Here is a 22,169-nt window from a genome sequence, read left to right as displayed (position 1 = left end):
TACAATTGTTTCTTGTATTCTTATCTTGCATTGTGGTTGTTTCAGTTTGTAAATCCAGCCTCTGTACTCTACCTTGTCTAGAAATCAACATCATTTGGATCATGCTAGCTGGAAGTACGATTTTCTATCGTGCTTACCTAAAACAATTCATTGTTTTTTTTTTTTCATGGCCAGGCACCAGGAATTGAACCCGGGTCTCCGGCATGGCAGGCGACTAAAAACAATTGATTCTTTTATGCTATATTTTATGTATAATGCTTTGAGAATGTTTTTGGTGAGTCATGGTAGCTTGTTTTAAAATAATAATGTTGTTTTATATTAAAGACATTTTCTTTGTTTTGATTAGGAGAACAAAGATCATCGTGTCCCACTGTGCATGCTGTTTGTTTTGTACATGGTTGCCAAGATGTTAATCATTCTTCCTCTTGCTAATTTATCATGAGAGATATAATTTCAATCTGTTGCTTTCCTAGAATATTCACATTGCAAAGCTACTTAGAATAAAACTACTGTATCTTCCTCCTTTTATGGACAATTAAGAGACTGGAGGCTTAGAAAGTCTAACTGGCCCAAGAGTATGGACAGCGTTTGTCCAGGCCAGATCTAGAAAACAGGCTTCCTGATCCTTTTCAATAACCTTTTGACCATACTGCTGCTACTCATCAATAAAAAATGCTAGAAATTTTATTTGGATCCTGGGACTAAGAAATAAAATTTATTTCTTGCTATTTGGTGCCTGGAGTTGTTAGACATAGATCATTTAAATCTTAAGGGAAAATTAGCAATATTTGCAGAATAAAAATAGAATAAAAGAAGGAGATTGAATTCTAAAAGATAATTATATTTAAAAGTTCTTTCTAATGATCAAATAAGTTTTGCACATTTTTTTTTTTTTTTGGTGCATGGTCTGGGAATCGAATCCTGATCTCCCGTATGGAAGGTGAGCCACCTGTGCACCCAAGTTTTGTACAATTTTGTAGGTTTAGAGCTGTAAACTTGTAACTTATTAAATTCCCCTTTTTAAAAGCTGTTTTGTTCTGGTAGATCACATTCTGGCAACTTGTAAACCAATACAATAGGTTTTTCTAAAAAATAAGGACTGATCTGTTAAATATGATGAACAGCATTTTCACACCTAAAAAATTAAGAATTTTTTTTTTACTTTTTTTATTAATTAAAAAAAGAATTAACAAAACAATTAGAAATCATTCCAATCTACATGTACAATCAGTAATTCTTAATAACATCACATAGTTGCATATTCATCATTTCTTAGTACATTTGCATCGATTTAGAAAAAGAAATAAAAAGACAACAGAATAAGAATTAAAACAATAGAAAGAAAAAAAAAAACAAAAACAAAAACAAAAAACCTATACCTCACATGCAGCTTCATTCAGTGTTTTAACATAATTGCATTACAATTGGGTAGTATTGTGCTGTCCATTTCTGAGTTTTTATATCCAGTCCCGTTGTACAGTCTGTATCCCTTCAGCTCCAATTATCCCTTCTCTCTTTTTTTTTTTTTTTTAATTAACGGAAAAAAAGAAATTAACCCAACATTTAGAGATCATACCATTCTACATATGCAATCATTAATTCTTAACATCATCACATAGATGCATGATCATCATTTCTTAGTACATATGCATTGGTTTAGAAGAACTAGCAACATAACCGAAAAAGATATAGAATGTTAATATAGAGAAAAAAATAAAAGTAATAATAGTAAAATCAAAACAAAACAAAACAAAACAAAACAAAAACCTATATCTCAGATGCAGCTTCATTCAGTGTTTTAACATGATTACTTTACAATTAGGTATTATTGTGCTGTCCATTTTTGAGTTTTTGTATCTAGTCCTGTTACACCGTCTGTATCCCTTCAACTCCAATTGGCCATTATCTTACCCTGTTTCTACCTCCTGCTGGACTCTGTTATCAAGGACATATTCCAAATTTATTCTCAAATGTCTGTTCACATCAGTGGGACCATACAGTATTTGTCCTTTAGTTTTTGGCTAGACTCACTCAGCATAATGTTCTCAAAAAATTAAGAATTTTTAATGCTAGTTATTCTGATTTCAAATTTTCTAATAATTATGAGAAATCTTTTTTGCAGTTTACTTTTTTGAATCAGAAATCAAAAAAAGCTTAGATATTTTGACTAGATATATCTTTTAAAGGTTGTTTAAATACATTTTTTTTCATAACTCCCTCTCCTTTTTTGCTTCTTCTATTTATTAAAGAAATGGAATTATTTATCTTACCAAGTTTCAGTTTGAATTTTATAGATTGGAACCTGTGATGTGTGTTCTAGTTTGCTAGTCACCAGAATGCAATATACCAGAAACAGAATGGCTTTGAAAAAGGGGAATTTAATAAGTTGCTAGTTTACAGTTCTAAGGCCAAGAAAATGTTCCAATTAAAACAAGTCTATAGAAATGTCCAATCAAAGGCATCCAGGGAAAGATACCTTGATTCAAGAAGGTCAATGAAGTTCTCTCAAGTGAGAAGGCACATGGCAAACACAGTCAGGGTTCCTCTCTCATCTGGAAGGGCACATGGCAAACACGACATCATCTGTAGCTTTCTCTCCTGGCTTCCTGTTTCATGAAGCTCCCCAGGAGGCGTTTTCCTTCTTCATCTCCAAAGGTCGCTGGCTTGTGGACTCTGCTTCATGGTGCTGCAGCATTCTCTGCTCTCTCTGAATCTCCTCATTCTCCAAAATGTTTCCTCTTTCATAGAGTTACAGTAAACTAATCTAGACCCACCCTGTTGGGTAGAGACACATCTCCACCTAATCCAGATTAACAATCACTCTTGGTTGAGTCACAGTTCCAGGGAGATGATCTAATTACAGTTTGACACATACAGTACTGAGTAGGGATTAGAAGAAATGGCTGCTTTTACAAAATGGGATGAGGATTAAAATATGGCTTTTCTAGGGTACACACATCCTTTCAAATCCACGCAGTGTGCTTACCATGTTCCTCTGGCCTCTGTATTTTCTCTAAATGCTGGTTGGGTCAAGAGGTTTCATTTAATTCAGTTTCCACACTACCCCTGCATGTCGCTGTACTCTTCCATCGAGAGGCACAGGGCATATGGTAATTTTCTTTGTGAGTTCAGCATCTCTGATGCTTACTGTTTATAACCATTAATTAATTAGGGGCTTCAAAATAGTGATATTTTAATTCTGTTACTTCTCCTTCAGCTATTAGTTAATAAATTTTTATGAAGATAAATTTCTCTGATATAATATGTTGTCCATTTATATGTCAAGATACATAGCAGATTCTTTCTCTTTCCTTCCCAACATACAAAATGTTGAATCAGATCACTGTTTCCTTAATTTTAGTATGATTATGAATTCATGGATATAAAATAATAGGTGCGCTTCAATATTTTGCTACACTATCCTTATTTATATTTAAATGGTCCCATGTATGGAGAGCAGAAACCCCTCTGAGTACAATTGACTCAACCCTAGTAATCTTTTTATGGTTTTCTGACTATATAATATGACAAGATGTACCAGTATTATCCTGACCTAGATCTGGAATAAGTCATTCCTCCAAAGGCTCTGGGATTCCTTTAGTGGGAAATAGCTCAAGTTCACAACATGTGCACCAGGCATTTGCATTGTGACTGAAATGATCACTATTTCTAGGCCATTTCAGTGGGAAGAACTGGGAAACTTATAAGTATGTTGAATCTTCTTTGACTTGCTCCTCTATCATGATTTCTGAAATCCTTTTTAATCTTTTGTCTTCAATACATTTTTATTTTTAGCATTTTATTTCTTTTTACTTTTTCTCTCAAGACATTATCATTTATATTTATTTGCTCTTGTGTCCCTTCCTGTTTATTCTGAAATGACTTTTCTTCCTTTTCTATTTATCTCCTAAATTCTATTATCTCATTTCTGAGTTTTCTAATTCTTGGCTATGTTGTTCTTTTAAGATCATTAATCATGTTGTTGGCTTTAGTTAGATCACATTGAAATTTTTTCTCTGTTTTATGGAAATGCATTTCTAGAATGCTTTCATTACCATAGCATGCTTTCATTGTCTTATAAGGACATTATTCTGATCCTTTTTTAAAAAAAAAATCATATAATCTTTTCTATTGCCCCTTCTTACATGAAATAAGTTTTTCTAAACTTAGAAGTGGCTTGGATCCAGAGCCTTTTCTAGCTTCACTGGCCTAGGGCACACACTCTTCATATTTGTATAAAGTCTCCAAATATATGGCCATACCCTTTGTGAGAGCCCCTCGTTTTCATCTGGACCTTTTTCCTCTGAGTCTCTCAACATCAATTCTATTCTCAGCACTTTCTTCTCTGCGTGGTGTGCGTTTTGCAAGGAAGCATTGTGTTTTAGAGAGTATATATGCTACAGACTGTTCTAGTTCTTCATACTTCACTATGGGCCCCTTGTATTCACTTACAGTTTGGAATGTTTAAAAATCCCCAGTTTCACTTAGCTACTCTCTAGTTGGCCTGATATGCTTATCAGGGAATGACTATTGTCAAGTTTGGGGCATTCCTATTCTCAGGTGCTGTTGCTTCCTCCTGATTCCTCTCACACAGGTGCTGATACACTGCATTGTTTTTTTCTTTTTCTTTTTTTTTGTATGCTGTATGGCGGGGGTCACATTTTACTCTTTTTCCATGTGAGTATCCCATTATTGCTGCACTATTTATTGATTTTTTTTTTTTTTTGTCATTTGTTTGTGAATTTGTTTGGTTTCTGTTTGCTTATCTGTTTTGGGAATTACATGGCCTGGGAATCGAACCAAGGTCTCCTGCATGGTTGACAAGAATTCTACCACTGAATACCCTTGCACCCCCAACCTTGCATGTTTTGAGGCTCTCACAGGATTGCCATAACCCAATTGTATTTTGGGATTCATTGGGAAAGTTCTTCACCTAATGCTGTGGCAGATGTCTGCAGGTTGTTAATTTTGCTATTCTAGTCGCTCTGTTTGGTTTTGAGGTGGAGATTTAGAGGTCTTTGAAATTTTGCCACCACCGCATGACTGCCTTCTTCCCAGAATTCTGCACAGGGAGTTACATGATTATAAATTCCAAATGCCTAACTCATACTTTCCTAGAATTGATATTCCTAAGAGTGCCTTGCAAACATGTGCTCCATTCCTACAATGCATTTTATCTCATATTCAAATTTTAATATTTATCTCCCATCTCAAGGACTATTTTGGAGCATTTTTACCAGAGTGTGAATAACTCAGGAGTACCAAACATAAAGATATTTTGAAATATTGGTATTAAGGAGCCAAGTAATCAGTGGGTCATAAAAGCTTTGGTACTTCATATGGCTTCTAATTTTCCTTTTCCTAACAATTTTGGAGTAGAACCAAATGGATTGGTGAGCTTACGACTAGTAAAAATAAGTTTTGATACTGTATAAAAATTTTTTTTACTGTATAAAATAACTCTGCTATAATAAAACATCTTATATTTCTTTCAAATCTATATGAACAATTTTCTTGATGGCTTACATTAAAAAAAGGAATAAAACTGATGATAATTCCTATTTTCATTCTATCAATATGTAAGTTCATTTGTGAGTGAACAAATCAATTGAGAATAATATATGCCATTAATAATTATTAAGATAATTCAATCCAAAATTTCTTTTGACATTTGTAGCCTTATAGTCATATTATATATATATATGTATTTTATGCATGTATATATTTTATAGACATTTTATTGCATATTATAGAGGGATAACACATTTTCAAGTATAAAGATATGTTTGAGTATGAAAATCTGGGGGAGGTGGAATAGGAAAATATAAAATTAACTATATATATTTTAAATAAATGATGGCAAACATCAACTTTCTATGGTTTTTAGATGCCATTGGATATAGAAAGACTAATGCAGCTGCTTTGTTTAAAATGCCCAGATTTGTAATAGCAGATTTTAAGCATTATTACTATTTTAAGACAATCTCAAAATTTGGGAAGATCCATTAGCAAGAGAGCAAAATAATTTACAGAGCACCGAGATGTTATTTACCGCCCTAATTTTGACTTGAAGGATGTGTAAAAATTCAGATGAATCAAAATTAAATATTCTTTAGTGCCTTTCTTATCATTCTTTAATGGAGACAGTTATGTAAAAATTATCTTAAAGAATTTTGATTGAAGTTTTTGGAGCCTACAGTATGAAACTTTGTAGGCTTATCTGTGTACTTATAATTGACTAGTATTTTCTTTGAGGTTACCGTGGGGCTTAAATTTAACATTCTAATCCATAACAAAATAATTTGCTTTGATAGCAACTTAAATTCAGTAGTATACACAAACGAAGTTACTATACCGCTCCGTTTCTCCGCTAGCTAGTTCTCATCACAAATTACGTTTGTACTTTTTGAGTCCCAAACCATTGATTCATCCTTAAATTTTATGCATTTGCTTTTTCTAAATCTCCATAGCACCTAAAAAGTGGAATTACAAATCAAAAATATAGTAGTACTTCCATTTATATTTACCTATGTCATTACCCTTACCAGGTATCTATCACTATTGTCCTTTCCTTTCAATCTGTGAAACTCTCTTTAGCATTTCTTACAGATGTAGTCTACGAGTGGTGAACTCCCTCCACTTTTGTTTATTTGGAAATGTCTTAATCTCTTCCTCATTTTTGAAAGACAGTTTTGCTAAATATAAAATTTGGGGTTGGCAGTTTCTTGCTGTCAGCACATTAGATATGTCTTCCTACTGCTTTCTTGCCTCCATGGTTTCTGTTAAGAAGCGGGCGGCTAATCTTGTTTAGACTTCCTTCTATAGGACCCTGCCTCCCTCTTGCAGCTTTCACATTTCTCTCTTTATCTTTGACGTCTGGAAGTGGGATGATAACTTACTGTGACATGGGTCTCTCCTGTTGGGATTTATTTTGTTTGGAGTTTATCGAGCATCTTGGATGTAAATATTCATGCCTTTTGTTTGATTTGGGAAGTTTCTAGCAATACTTCTTTGAATGTTCACCGTGTTCCTTTCTCTATTTCTTCTTCTGTGATTCCCACCAAGCAATATACCAGTACATTTGATGGGGTTTCTGATGTTCCCCAGCCTCTGTTCACTCTTCTTTATTCTGTCCTATTTCCGCTTCTCAGACTGGATAATTTCAGTGGTCTTATCTCAAGTTCATTGGTTCTTCTTTTCTGTCATCTCCAGTCTGCTGTTGAGCTCCTCTAGAGAATTTTTACTTTCTGTTGCTGTGGTCTTCAGCTCTGCCCAATTCCTTTTCATAATTTCCATCTCTCTAGTTATATTCACCTTGTGTTCCTCTATCAATTTCCTGATTTTCTTTGTCTTTATTTTCATTTAGCTCTTTCAGCATATTTGGATCCACTTTATTTTAAAAAAGGTTTTTGCCTATTATGTCCCAGGTCTGGGCCTCCTTTACTGATGGAAGGGAGGGAGGAAAAAGGGAAGAAGAAAGCAAGGAAGGAAGGAAGAAAAGAGGCGTCTTCCCGGTCTTTGCAAATTGACTGTGCAGGTGCCCTCCTTCACTCTCCATAGCATTCTGTAGGAGAGTCCCACGAGCTGTTTTCCACATTTAGGGAAAAGTTCTGGAATGGTGAGTCCCTCAGTCACCACCAGACAGATTGGTCCAGGTGTACATGCTCCTGGTATGTGCTCGAGGGTGACACAGCTCCCTCGGAGCCACGACCCAAATCCACACTAGGAGCTCTGCCAGCCAGGGAGGGGCAAAGGAGAGGCCAGCTGGGAGGCCATGAGTTCCTGCCGTGGCTCAGTAGATCTTTTCCTGTTCCAGCACTTGCCTTGTTACTAGTCCTTTCACTGTTTTCTGGACCTTTAAGAAAGATGTTTCTGCCGGTTTCTGCTGGTTGTTCAAAGCTTCTGTGGGGATGTGGAATACTGAAGTGTATCACTCTGTCATCTTCAGTGGGGCGGGGCCTTCTTTTATTTTTTTTAAATAGGTGGTTTAATATTAGCTTTTATTTTCCTATTTATTTTAGGATGATGTACAAATTATACAATAAGGATGCTGGAAATGTTTACCTAAGTATTTTATTGAAAAAGAAAAGTTAATGTGTCCATCAAATTTGTTACTTCTGTTGAAAACATCTAATTACGATGATAGCTATGGAAAAAATTCACTGCTTACATTTTCAGGATTTTTTCTCACTTCTCTATATTTTTTCTGCAGTAGTTTCTTATAACAATGTATTTGCATTTTTTTGTAGAAGTTCCACATACATTTTTCTGCAGCATTATGCATATAATTTCCATTGCCCAAATTTGTCTCTATTATTATTATTATTTTCAGTATATTATTTATACTTTATAGTATAAATTTATATTTATAAACAAAAGAGACAATTAGGGTTGCAAAGAGTACTGAGATACAAATATTCAGGACTGAAAGGTCAGAAAATTGGATTATTTAAAAAGTCAATTGGTCAACTGTTTAGGTCTGTAGAAGAAATGGTATTTGCTTAGTTTTCAATTGGTGATTCAGATTTATGTTTGCAGGTTTGTTTTCTGACAATTTTTCTACTATAAAAATAAAAATGATTTCCTACTCAAACATAAAAATAAATAGTTCAACAACAATAACCACATTAACAACAATACCTGCCAGAATCTGCATAGCGAAAAAAAGTTCCCTAAAACAAACTGAACAAACCAGTGAAAGTCTAATGTAGATTATCCTGGAATCAGCCTTTGTGGCGACATATGATTATAGATTTAACTTTTTTTTTCAGTTTAACATTCTTCAAGGTCAACATGAAAATGAAGTAGAAAGAATATCAAGAGATATTAAAGAAGGAGAGAAGTCTCGAAACAGCAAGGATAGAGTGATCTATGAGCTAAGAGCAGAGGTAAGACCCTAAATACAGAGCAATAATATAGACTAAAATAAATATGATGATTATTAAGTGATATACTAGATTGAGTAGTATAAGTGAAGTGTACTTGGTAACTTTTTGAATAAGAATACCGCTAAAAATCAAATAAAATATTGTAATAGGCATGTATGAGGTTTAAAATGCTGTGGAATGAAACTCGCGCAAAACTAGATCTGAAATATCTGAATATTATAAAGAAATTATTTGATTAACAAACCACTGTGTGATCAAACTAAGTCTTACTCTGTGTAAATGCCCATTGCAAGTTCAATCAGCTGTTAGGTCTGATGTGTCAAGTTGTGACATACAAGATGCGTTGCATGTAGTTTTTGGAAGACTTGACAATGCTATTGGTGGCTAGAGACAGTGAGAGGCAGGGAAAATAATTCACTTTTGTTATGGTTAACCCATGTCTTTGATATATGCCAAGTAAAATGATAGAAACATCCATTTTTCACTCCTGTATCAAAGAATAAGAAATGAATTTTCACAGATTGTAAATTTCAAGGTTTTTTCTTGTCTTTTTGATGAAGGAGGAATTATCCTCTCTAGAGATAGGTGGTGAGATTGTATTATTTATACTTCATATATAATTGCACTTCTGTGGTAAAAATGGGAAATAATAAATTATTTATTTTGAAACAGATATTTCTGGAAGAATGTCTTAAATGCAAATGTGTAGGAGCAATTCAAGGAATGGAATGATGCTAGTGAAAGTGGAGTAGAAGGCAGCAAGCTGGTTGTTGTGTTGGGTGTTTCCTTCCTTAGAAGATTGTCAGAGAGTCACTTCACACCAGGATACGATGTGGTAGTAATCGGATGAACATGATGCCAGGGAAAATGCCTAGAATTTGGAGCCGTTAGGGGCTCTATCACTTGCTGATTATTTTATTCCGGACAACTCAGTAAGCTTTTCTGAGTCACAGCTTCCAGATTGAAATAGTAGAAATAATAACAATCAGTATCACACAGGAATTTTGAAAAGATTATGTACTGCAAGACGAAGTATCTTTGATTAAGGGACATTGCATAATGCATTGTATAAAAGTTTCTTTAGCAGTTAAAGATAAAACAGAGGAGGTGTATATGGCTGTTTCCTATAACTCTCCAGAAAAGCCAAGGGCATTGTCTTATATCATTATTTTCATAATACACTGGAAGCAATAGAATATAGAATCTCTGCTTGTTTGATTTACTAAAAAGCTCTGAGACCCCTGTATTAGTTATATGGCTTTGGGCAAAGACTTTATATATCAATTGTATCCTTTAAAGTAAGAATGAAATTTTTTATTTTATTTATTTATTTATTTATTTATTTACTTTTACCTAAACTCAAACTCCAACAAGGCATTCATATACTTAGCCTCAGGATTTTTTTCAAAATTCTTACAAAGCGTTGAGCTGAAAGCAAATGCTGACATGAATTTCCTCTGTCTCTTACCATATGATTTAAATGGCATAGTCAATTGATTGAAAGATGCAGAGAGAAGGCTTTGCTCAAAGGAAAACAAAAATTGGGATAGATTCTTATAGACAGAAATGAGCTTGTGTGTGTGTGTGTGTGGTTAAATTTGTGTGCATTTAAATATTAAATTAGGATACAAGCTACCCTCATGGCAGCTCCCTGGAAAACAAAACTAAGTGCTCTTTGGTGCCACTTCATTTTTGAGCATTGACTGTGTTTGGACCTTAAATTCTCTAGAGGGAAATTCTATTTAAAGCTTTAATTGAAAGCTTTGGTTCCGCCAGGTAAGAAAGATCATATTTTGTACTTATTGTTAGCAGAGGTGACTGTCAGATTTGACCAGGATGATGTTAAAGAAACTCATGGCCTGGCTCCCCAGAATCACATTGCCTGCCTCTCCTGTGCTCTTCTTGGAATTGCCCACACCTTTTGTATGGCCTCTCACCCGACTGATGCCTCCAGGAAATTCATGCATGGGGAAGGCTCCAAACGAAAAGCCAAACATCTCTTTTCCTAGGAGAAAGACTTACAGGGATGCTTAAATATCATTCCTTCTTCCATTGATGCTTCCTGTTAGGGATTCACTGAAGCTTTCCTATTCTATCTGAGCCATGTTAAAAAATATGTGGGAGTACATATAACCAAATATATAGTTATATGTACAGTATGATGCGCTTTACATTTTACAAAGCAAGTCTTTTGTAGAGCAGTGGGCAGATTACTTGATTCTTGACGCTGTTATTTGCCTTGTTGTAGGGCACCAAAAGTTAAGTCTCAGCACTCTACCCTGTAACAAACGGTCACAGCTAAATGACAACTAAGGCTCCTTTCAATTGTCTCACAATTATATAACTGAATATCAAGGTATTTTTTTTTTTTTTTTAACATGGTCAGGCACCGGGAATCAAACCCGGGTCCTCTGGCATGGCAGGCAAGCGTCCTTGCCTGCTGAGCCACCGTGGCCCGCCCATCAAGCAATTCTTTATAACAATGCTGTTTTAATATTACATATATAAGATAAAATTTTAAAATATATGGACAAGTAAAATTTTAGTTCAAAGAAGCAATATTACCTCCTTGTAAAGCAATATGATTAATTTTGGATGATGTTCTCCCATTTATTTTGTTATTTTAAAAATTTACATATGTCATGGATGCTCATTCTAGAAATAACTAGAAAAAAATAGCTAAGGAAAGATTTAAAAGTATCTCTTAGAATTTCCATTAATGTTTTGGTATATATTTTTCCCAATTGTTTTTTCCACTCCATATTTTTTAGATAAACCAGGGTTTACACTAAAGATGTATACTTTTTGCAACCTGCTTTTTCACTTAGAATGTATCAGAACTTTTTATGTTTGCATAAAAGTCATATTACTGTACCATAATCTGATTGAAACAACCTAGCTTTGAAATCTGTTTATTTTCATCTTGTATATATAATCAACACTGAAATAAATGTACAGGTGTACATATTTATCTTTGGAAATTTAATAATATTTTAGGATTAAATTCTTAGAAAAGGTATGGCTTGGTTAAAATAATATTCATTTTATAGGTCTTTTATTGACATTATCAAATTGTGCATTAGAAAAATTATATCCATGTATATTCTCACCAGATTGTAGTATATAAATCTTTTCATCACATTATTCTATACCCAACACTTAAATATTATTTTTTAATGTTTTACTAGCTGATAGGCAAAAATATCTCATTTTAATTTGCATTTTTAAATCTAGACCTATACATTTTCTGATGTTCTTTACTCATTTCCTGTTTGTTATACTGTTTATTATAATAGCTACCATTTACTGAGAACTTACTATACGCCAGGCATTGCTCTTAGCCATTGAAATATAATATCTCACTTAATATTTTAACATTCCTATGATCTATGGATTCTTTTTTTATTGCGTAGTATAACATATATACAAAGCAAAGAAATAAAAAAAGCAATAGTTTTCAAAGTACTCTTCAACAACTAATTACAGTACAGATCCCAGAGTTTGTCATGGGCAAATATGATCCTCTCATGTTTTTCCTTCTAGCTGCTCCAGTATATAGGAGGCTAGAGGGCTTAAATTTTTTTTTTTTTTTATCATCACAATCGACTTTTTTCCTTCGTTTGTTTTTGTGAACAATAACATATATACCAAAAAGCTATAAATTTCAAAGCACAGCACCACGATTAGTTGTAGAACATATTTCAGACTTTGAGATAGATTACAATTTCACAATTTTAGGTTTTACTCTAGCTGCTCTAAAATGCTGGAGACTAAAAGAGATATCAATTTAATGATTCAGCATTCATATTCATTTGTTAAGTCCTATCATCTATATATATAATTCCACCATCATCTTTGATCTCTCCATACTTGTCTTTGTGGTTGTTTTGGGCTATGATGATTCTAAATTTTTGATATTGGAAGGGTCTGTCATTAATATGGGGTAGGGAGGTGGAACTATCTGATGTTCTGGAGAGGCTGGGCTAGGTTTCAGGACTTATCTGGACCAGGGACCCATTTGGAGGTTGTAGGTTTCTGGCAAGTTACTCTAGTGCCTGAAACCCTTGTGGAATCTTATAAATTGTCCTAGGAGTTTGTTAGGATTGGCTGGAATGCTTTGGGGTTGGCAGGTTATGATGGGTAGCAAGAGCTACCTGAAGCGTGGGTAAGAGCAACCTCCAGAGAAGCCTCTCGACTCGATTTGAACTCTCTCTGCCACTGATACTTTATTAATTACACTTCTTTTCCCCCTTTTGGTCAGGATGTAATTGTTGATCCCATGGTATCAGGTCTGGATTCATCCCTTGGAGTCATCGCTCATGTCGCCAGGGAGACTTTCACCCCTGAATGTCATGCCCCATGTGGGGGGGAGGACAATGATTTCACTTGCAGAATTGGGCTTAGAGAGACTGAGGCCACATCTGAGCAACAACAGAGGTCCTCCAGAAGTAACTCTTCGGCATGCTATTGGTATTCAAAGCTTCTATGCTAACTACATAAGCTTCACAAGAGTAAGCCTCATGATCAAGGGCATGGCCGATTGATTTGGGTATCCCTAAAGTTTGACATGGTATCAAGGGGATTCTCTGATGGTAAGGTTTATAGTTCTATATCGTTCTCCCCTTGCTTAGGGGACTTTGCCAGTACTTTTTGATTATCTGCTTAATATACTCTAGGATGTTTCCAGGCATTACAATAATCTATAGAAGATTAAAGGACCACTTTCTTATTCTGTGCTTCCTGTGTTGCAATTGTTCAAATGAGCCATACAGATAGGTTGAATTAGATTATGCATCACAGAAAATTTCACTTCCAGATCAAATAAACCTTTCTTCATTGGTCTCAAAGAATATGTGTGGTTCTAAAATATAGGCATTGTCTTCCTTACCCCTGTGTTCTGAATTACTTTAACCCCAACCTGTTTGGCTTCCTTCTTATCTCTAAATATCAGGTTATGTATATATATAAAACAGCCTCTCAAAATCCAGAAATAATAATCACCACTCCGGACTTAATGTGTCTGCTCTAAAAGCTTACAATTTTGGCCCCTGTTTTCTTATAAGCATTTTCTAAAAGTGAAAATGTTGTTTTTTTTTGTTTCAGGCTTATTTTGTCTTGCCAAATGTCCCAGATGGTCACTCACATCATTGCATTACTCATGACATTGTTCCTTTTTGTAGTGGCACAACTTTCATTCATAAGTATACACCATCATTTGCCTATCTACTTCTCTTTCAGTGTATCCTTCAGCCAGCTGCATTCCTCAGGCATCATGTAGAGGGCCCAAAGTCCACACTCCATCAACATTTTCAATTTTAGATAATTTCATTGTTCCCAAGAGACAGAAAATCAATAACCACACCCTTGCTAAATAGGAAATCTAAACTTCCTCTTAACTCTTGTCCCTCCCCCCATTATTTACCTCTGCTGTTGCTGTGGCAGGGATGATGGTTTCCTTTTGAACATAGCTCATAGCATGCAATGGCAGTTTCCCCCTGTACCCTGGACTTAAACACTCTTTATACAAGAACCATACCTTTGAAGTAATTCTTACAAGAACTCATTCACATTTCTATTGTGAGTCAGTGGGACATGTAGATCTGTACAACACCTTTCAATCTTGTTCATCTTTAACATGGTAATAGTACTTCTAGACCCACTAGAGAAACACCTTCACTCCTATCTATTCCCTTACATTGGAATTCAGCCTCTTCAGCTAGGAGTTCATCCATCTCTAGCTTCTATGTATCTCTAATTCCCCTATCTTCTGTATTCTAAGCCTCTGATTATACCTTTATGCTGGTCATAAAAGTGGCCTCATACTGTATCTATCCTTTTGAGTCTGGCTAACTTCACTCAGCATTATGTCCTCAAGGTTCATCCATCTTGTCATGTGCTTCAGGACATCATTTTGTCTTACTGCTGCATAATATTCCATTGTATGTATATAACGCATTTTGTTGATCCGCTTGTCTGTTGATTGGCATTTGGTTTGATTCCATTTTTTGGTGATTGTGAATAATGCTGCTATGAACATTGGTGTGCAAATATATGTTTTTGTCATTGCTTTCAGCTCTTCTGGGTATATACCAAGCAGTGCTATTGCTGGGTCATAGGGAAACTCAGTATTTAGCTTCCTAAGGAATTGCCAAATAGTCTTCCATAGTGATTGCACCATTATACGTTCCCACCAGCAGTGCGTAAGTGTCTCAGTTTCTCCACATCCTCTCCAACATTTATAGCTTACTGTTTGTTTAATAGAAGCCATTCTTATGGGTGTGAGGGGGTATCTCATTGTAGTCTTGATCTGCATTTCCCTTATAGCCAGTGAAAATGATTCTCTCTTCACGTGCTTTTGAGCCATCTGTATTTGTTCTTCAGAAAAATGCCTATTCATATCTTTAGCCCATTTTATAATTGGATTGTTTGTTCTTTTGTTGTTGAGTTGTATGATTTCTTTGTATATACAGGAATATTTGTGATTTCCAAATATTTTCTCGCATTTAGTTGATGCCTCTTCACCTTGTTGACCAAGTCTTTTGAGGTGCAGTAGCATTTGATTTTGAGGAGTTCCCATTTATCTATTTTTCTTCTTTTATTGCTTGGGCTTTGGGTATAAAATTTAGGAAGCTACCTCCTGTTACTAGGTCTTGAAGATGTTTCCCTACATTTCCTTCTAGCTTTATGGTGCTACTTCTTATATTTAGGCATTTGATCCACTTTGAGTGAATTTTTGTATAGTGTGTAAGATAGGGGTCCTCTTTTATTCTCTTGGCTATTGATATCCAGTTCTTCCATGCCCAATTATTGAAAAGACTATTCTGCCCCAGTTTAGAGGATTTGGGGCCCTCGTCAAAAATCAGTTGACCATAGATTTGGTGGTCTGTTTCTGCACTCTCTATTTGATTCCACTGGTCAATACTTCTTTCTTTGTGCCAGTTCCATGCTGCTTTGACCACTGTGGCTTTATAATAGGTTTTAAAGTCAAGGAGTGTTAATCCTCCCACTTTCTTCTTCTTTTTTTAGGATGCTTTTAGCTATTTGTGGTCTATTTCCCTTCCAGATGAATTTGGTAGTTAGCCTTTACAAATATTCGAAGTAATTTTTTGGAATTTTGATTGGTACTGTGTTGAATCTGTAGATCAACTTGGGGAGAATTGACATCTTAACTATCTTTAGCCTTCCTATCCATGAACAGGGAATGTCTTTCCACCTATTTAGATCTTTGATTTCTTTGGCAATGTTATGTAGTTTTCTGTGTGCAAGTCATTTACATCCCTAGTTAAGTTTATTCCTATGTATTTGATTCTTTTAGTTGCTAGTTGGAATAGAATTTTTTCCTTAGCTGACTCCTCGGCTAGGTCATTGCTTGTGTATAGAAATGTTACTGATTCTGCACATTATTTTTATATTCCATCATGTTGCTGAATTTGTTTATTAGCTCAAGTAACTTTGCTGTAGATTTCTTAGGATCTTCCAAGTACGATCATATCATTTGCAAATAATGAGAATTTCACATCTTTCTTTCCAATTTAGATGCCTTTTATTTCTTTGTCCTGCCTGATTGCTCTAGCTAGAACTTGTAGCACAATGTTGAATAATAGTGGTGGCAGTGGACATCCTTGTCTTGTAGCTGATCTTAGGGGAAAAGCTTTCAGTCTCTCTCCATTGAGTATCATGGTGGCTATCAGTTTTTCATATAGACCCTTTATCATATTGAGGTAGTTACCTTTGATTCCTATCTTTTGGATGTTTTTATCAGAAAAGGATGCTGCATTTTATCAAATGCTTTTTCAGCATCAATTGAGATGATCATGTGATTTTTTCCCTTTTGATTTGTTAATGTGCTGTATTACATTAATTGATTTTCTAGTGTTGAACCATCCTTGCATTCCTGGTTTAAATCCCACTTGATCATGGTATATAATTCTTTTACTGTGCTGTTGGATTCAATTTGCTAATATTTTATTGAGAATTTTTGCATGTATGTTCATTAGGGAGATTGGCCTGTAGTCTTCCTTTCTTATATCATCTTTACCCTTTTTGGTATTACAATGATATTAGCTTCATAAAATGAGTTAGGTAGATTTCCTTTTTCCTCAATTTTTTGGAAAAGCTTGAGCAGGATTGGTATTAGTTCCTTGTGGAATGTTTGATAAAATTCCCCTGTGAAGCCATTTGGCCCTGGGCTTTTCTTTGTAGGAAGATTTTTGATGACAGATTGAATCTCTTTACTCATGATTGGTTTGTTGAGATCTTCTATTTCTTCCTGAGTCAGTGTAGCTTGTTTGTGTGTCTCCAGGAATTTGTCCATTTCATCTAAGTTGTCTAGTTTGTTGGCAAATAGTTGTTCATAGTATCCTCTGATGATATTTTTAAAATTTCTTCTGGATCTGTGATAACGCACCCCTTCTCATTTCTGATTTTGTTTATTTGCATCCTCTCTCTTTTTTTCTTTGTCAGTCTTGCTAGTGAGCCATCAATGTTACTGATTTTCTCAAAGAACCAACTTTTGGTTTTGTTGATTCTTTTTATTGTTCTTTTGTTCTCCCATTCATTTATCCCTGCTTTAATCTTTGCTATTTCTCTTCTCCTATTTGCTTTGGGGTTAATTTGCTGTTCTTAAGTTCCTCCAGGTTTGATGTTAAGTCCTCAATTTTTGCTTTTTCTTGTTTTTTTAATATAGGCATTCAAGGCAATAGATTTCCCTCTCAGCTCAGTCTTCACCACGCTCCATGAGTTCTGATAGGTTGTATTCTCATTTTTGTTGATCTCCAGACAACTACTGATTTCTCTAGCAATTTCTTCTTTGACCTACTGGTTGTTTAAGAGTGTGTTATTTAATCTCCATATATTTGTGAATGTCCTTGTTCTTTGGTGGTTATTGAGATCCAGCTTCATCCCATTGTGATCAGAGAAAGTGCTGTGAATAATTTCAATATTTTTATATTTATAAAGACCTGTTTTGTGTCCCAGCATATGATCTTTCCTGGAGAATGTTCCATGAGGACTAGAGAAGAATGTGTAACCTTGTGCTTTGGGATACAATAACCTATATATGTCTGTTAGGTCTAATTCATTTATCAAGTTATGTAACTTCTCTATTTCCTTGTTTTTTTTTTTTTTTCTGTCTGGTTGTTCTATCTATAGATGAGAGTGGTGTTTTGAAGTCTCCTACTATTTTTTGTTGAAACCTCTATAGCTCTCTTCAGTTTTGACAATGTCTGTGTCATGTACTTTGGAGCTCCTTGATTGGGAGCATAAACTTTTATGATTGTTATATCTTCTTGGTGAATTGACCCTTTAATTAGTATATAGTGTCCTTTGTCTCTTATGATGTTTTTACATTTAAGTCTATTTTGTCTGGTATTAGTATAGCTACTCCTGCTTTCTTTTGGTTATAACTTACATAGAAAATCTTTTTCTATCCTTTCACTTTCAATCTGTTTGTATGTTTATGTCTAAAATGAGTCTCTTGTAAGCAGCATATAGCTGGATTATGTTTCTTAATCTGTTCGGCCAATCTGTGTCTTTTAATTGATAAGTTTAGTCTGTTAACATTCACAGTTATTTCTGAAAAGGCATTTCTTGATTCCACCATCTTTTCTTTTTTTATTTTATTTGTCAGGTCTGTATATTCTTTTCCCTCTTTCTCTTTGTATTCTTTAAATTCACATAGTGGTACTCTTCAATTCTGTGCCCTCCTCCAAATCCCCCTTTCCTGTCTTTTTTCAGCTGGCAGAACTCCTTTTAGTATTTCTTATAGGGCTAGTCTCTTGTTGACAAATTCTTTCAGGACTTCTTTGTCTATGAAGACTTTAATCTCTCCCTTAATTTTGAAGGACAATGTGGCTGGGTACAGAATTCTTGGCTGGAGGTCTTTCTCTTTCAGGATCTTGAGTATATCATACCACTGCCTTCTTGCCTCCAGGGTGCTAGTTAAGTAGCCTGAACTCAGTTATTTGATTTCCCTTGTATATAGTAGATTGTTTTTCTCTTGCCACTTTCAGGATTTTCTACTTCTCTTCAACATTTGACAGAAAAATTTGAATAGTATGTGCTGTGGGGAAGGCCTATTTAAATTTATTCTGTTTTGAGTTTTTTGAGCTTCTTTGACTTGTATATTTATGTTCTTTGTGAGGGTTGGGAAGTTTTCCCCCATTATATCCTCAACTACTCTTCCTAGCCTTTTACTCTCTTCTTTTCCTTCTGGGACACCAATGATTCTTATATTTGCACACTTTGTCTATCATTTCCCTGTGTTCCCATTCAATTTTTTCTATCTTTTTTGCCATTTGCTGTTTTGAGTCTTCAAAGTCAATTATCTTATCCTCTATATCACTTATTCTTTCTTCTTTCTCTTCAAATATGGTGTTGTGTGCCTCTAAAGATTTAACAGAATCTTTAGTCTCTGTGATTTCTGCTATTTTTGTTTATTCTTTCAAATTCCTCTTTGTGCTCTTCTACTGTCTTCTTGATCTCCTTTATGTCATTTGCTATCCCATTTATTTTATTAAGTAGAGTTGTATGAACATCTTTGATTAATTGTTCCAAAGTATGTGTCTCCTCTGGTGTTTTAATTTGGTCATTAGGCAGGGCTGTATCTGTCTGATTTGTGATATGCTTAATGATCTTCTGCTGTCTTTGATGCATGTAAATATCTTGATTGATTTACTTTGGGAGTTGATTTCTTTTGGTACTCTACAGCCTTTTATTTGTGGGATGGTTGTATAGCAGGGAGCAGGGCATGGGGTGGAGTACTCAGTATGGTGATTTGTTTCAGGGCAGGTATGGGCACAGGTTGGGGATGTAATACTGATGCTTGTGAACATGGGCACCCAGTGGCCAGGGAGGGTGTGGCTGTGAAGGTGCACTCGTCTGGGGGGTGTAACCCTGCTGTGCTCTGGTCTAAGGCATGGGGCCCTTTGTGTGCATATGTAGAGCTGTGGCAGCAGGTTGGTGTTATTCCTTCATGGGTTGGGGGCAGATGTGACCTAGATGCGCAGTTTGGCACCTTCTCAAAGCTGGGAAGTGAGGCTGAGAGCTATGTGCATGTGTAGTTCTAGGACTGCTGTAAAGTGCAGTTCTCAGAGCTGAATGACATGATTGGGGGCCTGTGTGCATGCGTGGGCCTGGGATTGCCGTAAAGGGATGCACTGAGCTCAGGGGAGGTGGGGTGAGGCTGTGTGACACTATGGCTGAGGGGTGGGGTAGCCTAGGTATGGAGGTTAGTGGCTGCAACCTTTATGCACTGGTAAGAGCCTGCAGGGAATGGGGAGGGGGAGGTAGTGCTCCGGAGATGTGCAAGAGAGGTGGGTTAGGCTGCACTTGGGGTGGGGGTGGGGGGCAGGTACGTGCACTGGGAGCTGGTGGGTGGGGGTACCTGGAATATGGGGAATGGGAGATGGTGATGGGGTTCAGGTGCATGTGGTGTGGGGTGAGCACTGGTCATGGGGCTATGCTGTTGAGGGAAGCACACCCAAGGAACACAACCTGCCTTACTTCCTAGTCCTGTGTTCCCATCCGTGCACTCCCTCAGACTCCTTAGCTCCCTGCCTCTGCACCAGGCTCCAGCTTTCTGCCTCTCAGTTCCTCAGCCTTTGCAACCAGGGCTGCCACATGTGGTGCAGAAGGCTCTCCTAGGTCAGCCACACTCCCGAATTGCTGCCTCAGTTGCCCTCTTGTCCGTTCTCTAACTTTTCCATGGAGCAGGGCTAATCTCAAGCTGCTCTAGTTGGCCATCTTCCCAGAACTGATCTATGGATTCTTATCTGCATTTTAAAAAGCATAGCCTTAAAGGACCTTGCTGAAAGTTGCACACTGTCCTGAAACGTTATTGAAATAACATCTTACCTGCGTTCTCCTTTAGTTTCAGTTTTTCAGAGGTGTGCACCAGAATTCAGAGTGTTAAGTAATCTAGGCAATTTACCAGGGGCACAGAGCTTAGAAATTTTGAAGTCAGAGACCCAGCACTGTCAGCAAGTAGTCCTTCATGTGGCTTACCTGCTCTAATCATCATCATGTGTATTTCTCAAAATAATGATTTTGGAAAAATGAGGATTTTCTAACAATATTATTTGAATTTTGAAGAAAACAACCCAATGATTTAACTATTGATGATCCTCAGGTATGAGGAGTAACTTTTAAAACTGTGTTTTATTAACAGTCACAATTTGAATATAGCATTATTCTCACGTGGCAAGTACATTCAAGTTATTTCTTAATCTGCCCTATCTCTTCCAGAAGTAGTTTCATGGTGATCTTTCTATTTGGGAAATCAGATTAGTCAGAGAAATTTAAAATTCAGATGTGGAGAGAGAGGCTCCCAGGTTATTTACATAATTGGCCCTTCTGGCTAATACATAATGCTGTGAGTTCTCTGAACGTATGGTTGCTAGGTAAATAAAATGCCTCAAAATATGCACATGTGCATATGCATATGGAGTACTTTTGATCTTCGTGCATATTTAGGATCAAGATCTCTCAGACTACAAATGAGAAGTTGAGTCAGAAAGGAAATCAACTGCCATTTTGAGACAAAGAATAATTACTTCTTTTTTCAATCTGCCTAGATACTTGAAAGCAGACTTATAATCAGAAACACTTTTTTTTTTTTTAATAGTGAAACAGTTTGGATAGAAGTATTTTTCCAGGGGAAAACAATCCTCTTCTCTTGTGTTCCAAGAATACACCACCAACATTTCAGTTTCAAATTTTCAGAAATTTTCTTTTCTTAGCCGAATTATTCTTTTCCCTTCTTACCGATCCACAAATTTAAATTCTATTCCTGATCTGCTTTTGGAAAGACAGATTAGATGTTCTTTTCCCTACATAACCCACTAAGTACAACTAAAAATGCTAAATATTATTTATCAAACAAACATAACAAGACTCTGAAAGTTATTGAGAAGAAGGCAGATTGGCTAGGAACTTTGGGACTCAAAGAATGACATGGAGGTAAATTCCCAGGGTTTTATTTCCATCACATATATTCCAGCCTTGAAGCTAAAGAAGTCAGCAACCCAGACGTGCCAATGGGCACAGACAAACTAAGTTGCAACCAATGTCTGCTTGCTCCTGCCAAAGGACTAGAGAACGGGTGGACTAGTAAGACAGAAAATGTTAAGACAATAATGACTCAATTCCAGCCAAATACCACAAAAGAAAAAATGGCCCAATTCCCATCCCTGCTAACAAGGGCTGAGTGGGGCTTCTAGACTTCCTCCCTTGCCAGGCTGTAAGCAGACACCCTATTCTCCCTGATGAGCTGTGTGAGAGAAG

General features: G+C 36.0%; 1 protein-coding gene across 5 annotated transcripts in view; it reads left to right on the top strand.

Annotated features, from left to right (window-relative positions):
* CCDC102B (coiled-coil domain containing 102B) overlaps window positions 1-22,169 on the top strand; it is a 316,475-nt gene that overhangs the window by 69,533 nt on the left and 224,773 nt on the right. For all 5 annotated transcript variants that reach the window (XM_077135262.1, XM_077135264.1, XM_077135261.1 and 2 more), the window contains exon 5: window positions 8,772-8,888. In XM_077135262.1, the coding sequence (XP_076991377.1) occupies window positions 8,772-8,888 (117 nt within the window). The remainder of the gene's footprint in view (window positions 1-8,771; window positions 8,889-22,169) is intronic.

The sequence above is a fragment of the Tamandua tetradactyla genome, chromosome 18 (assembly GCF_023851605.1).
Source record: "Tamandua tetradactyla isolate mTamTet1 chromosome 18, mTamTet1.pri, whole genome shotgun sequence".
Lineage (NCBI taxonomy): Eukaryota > Metazoa > Chordata > Mammalia > Pilosa > Myrmecophagidae > Tamandua > Tamandua tetradactyla.
This window is presented reverse-complemented; position numbering and strand designations above follow the sequence as displayed.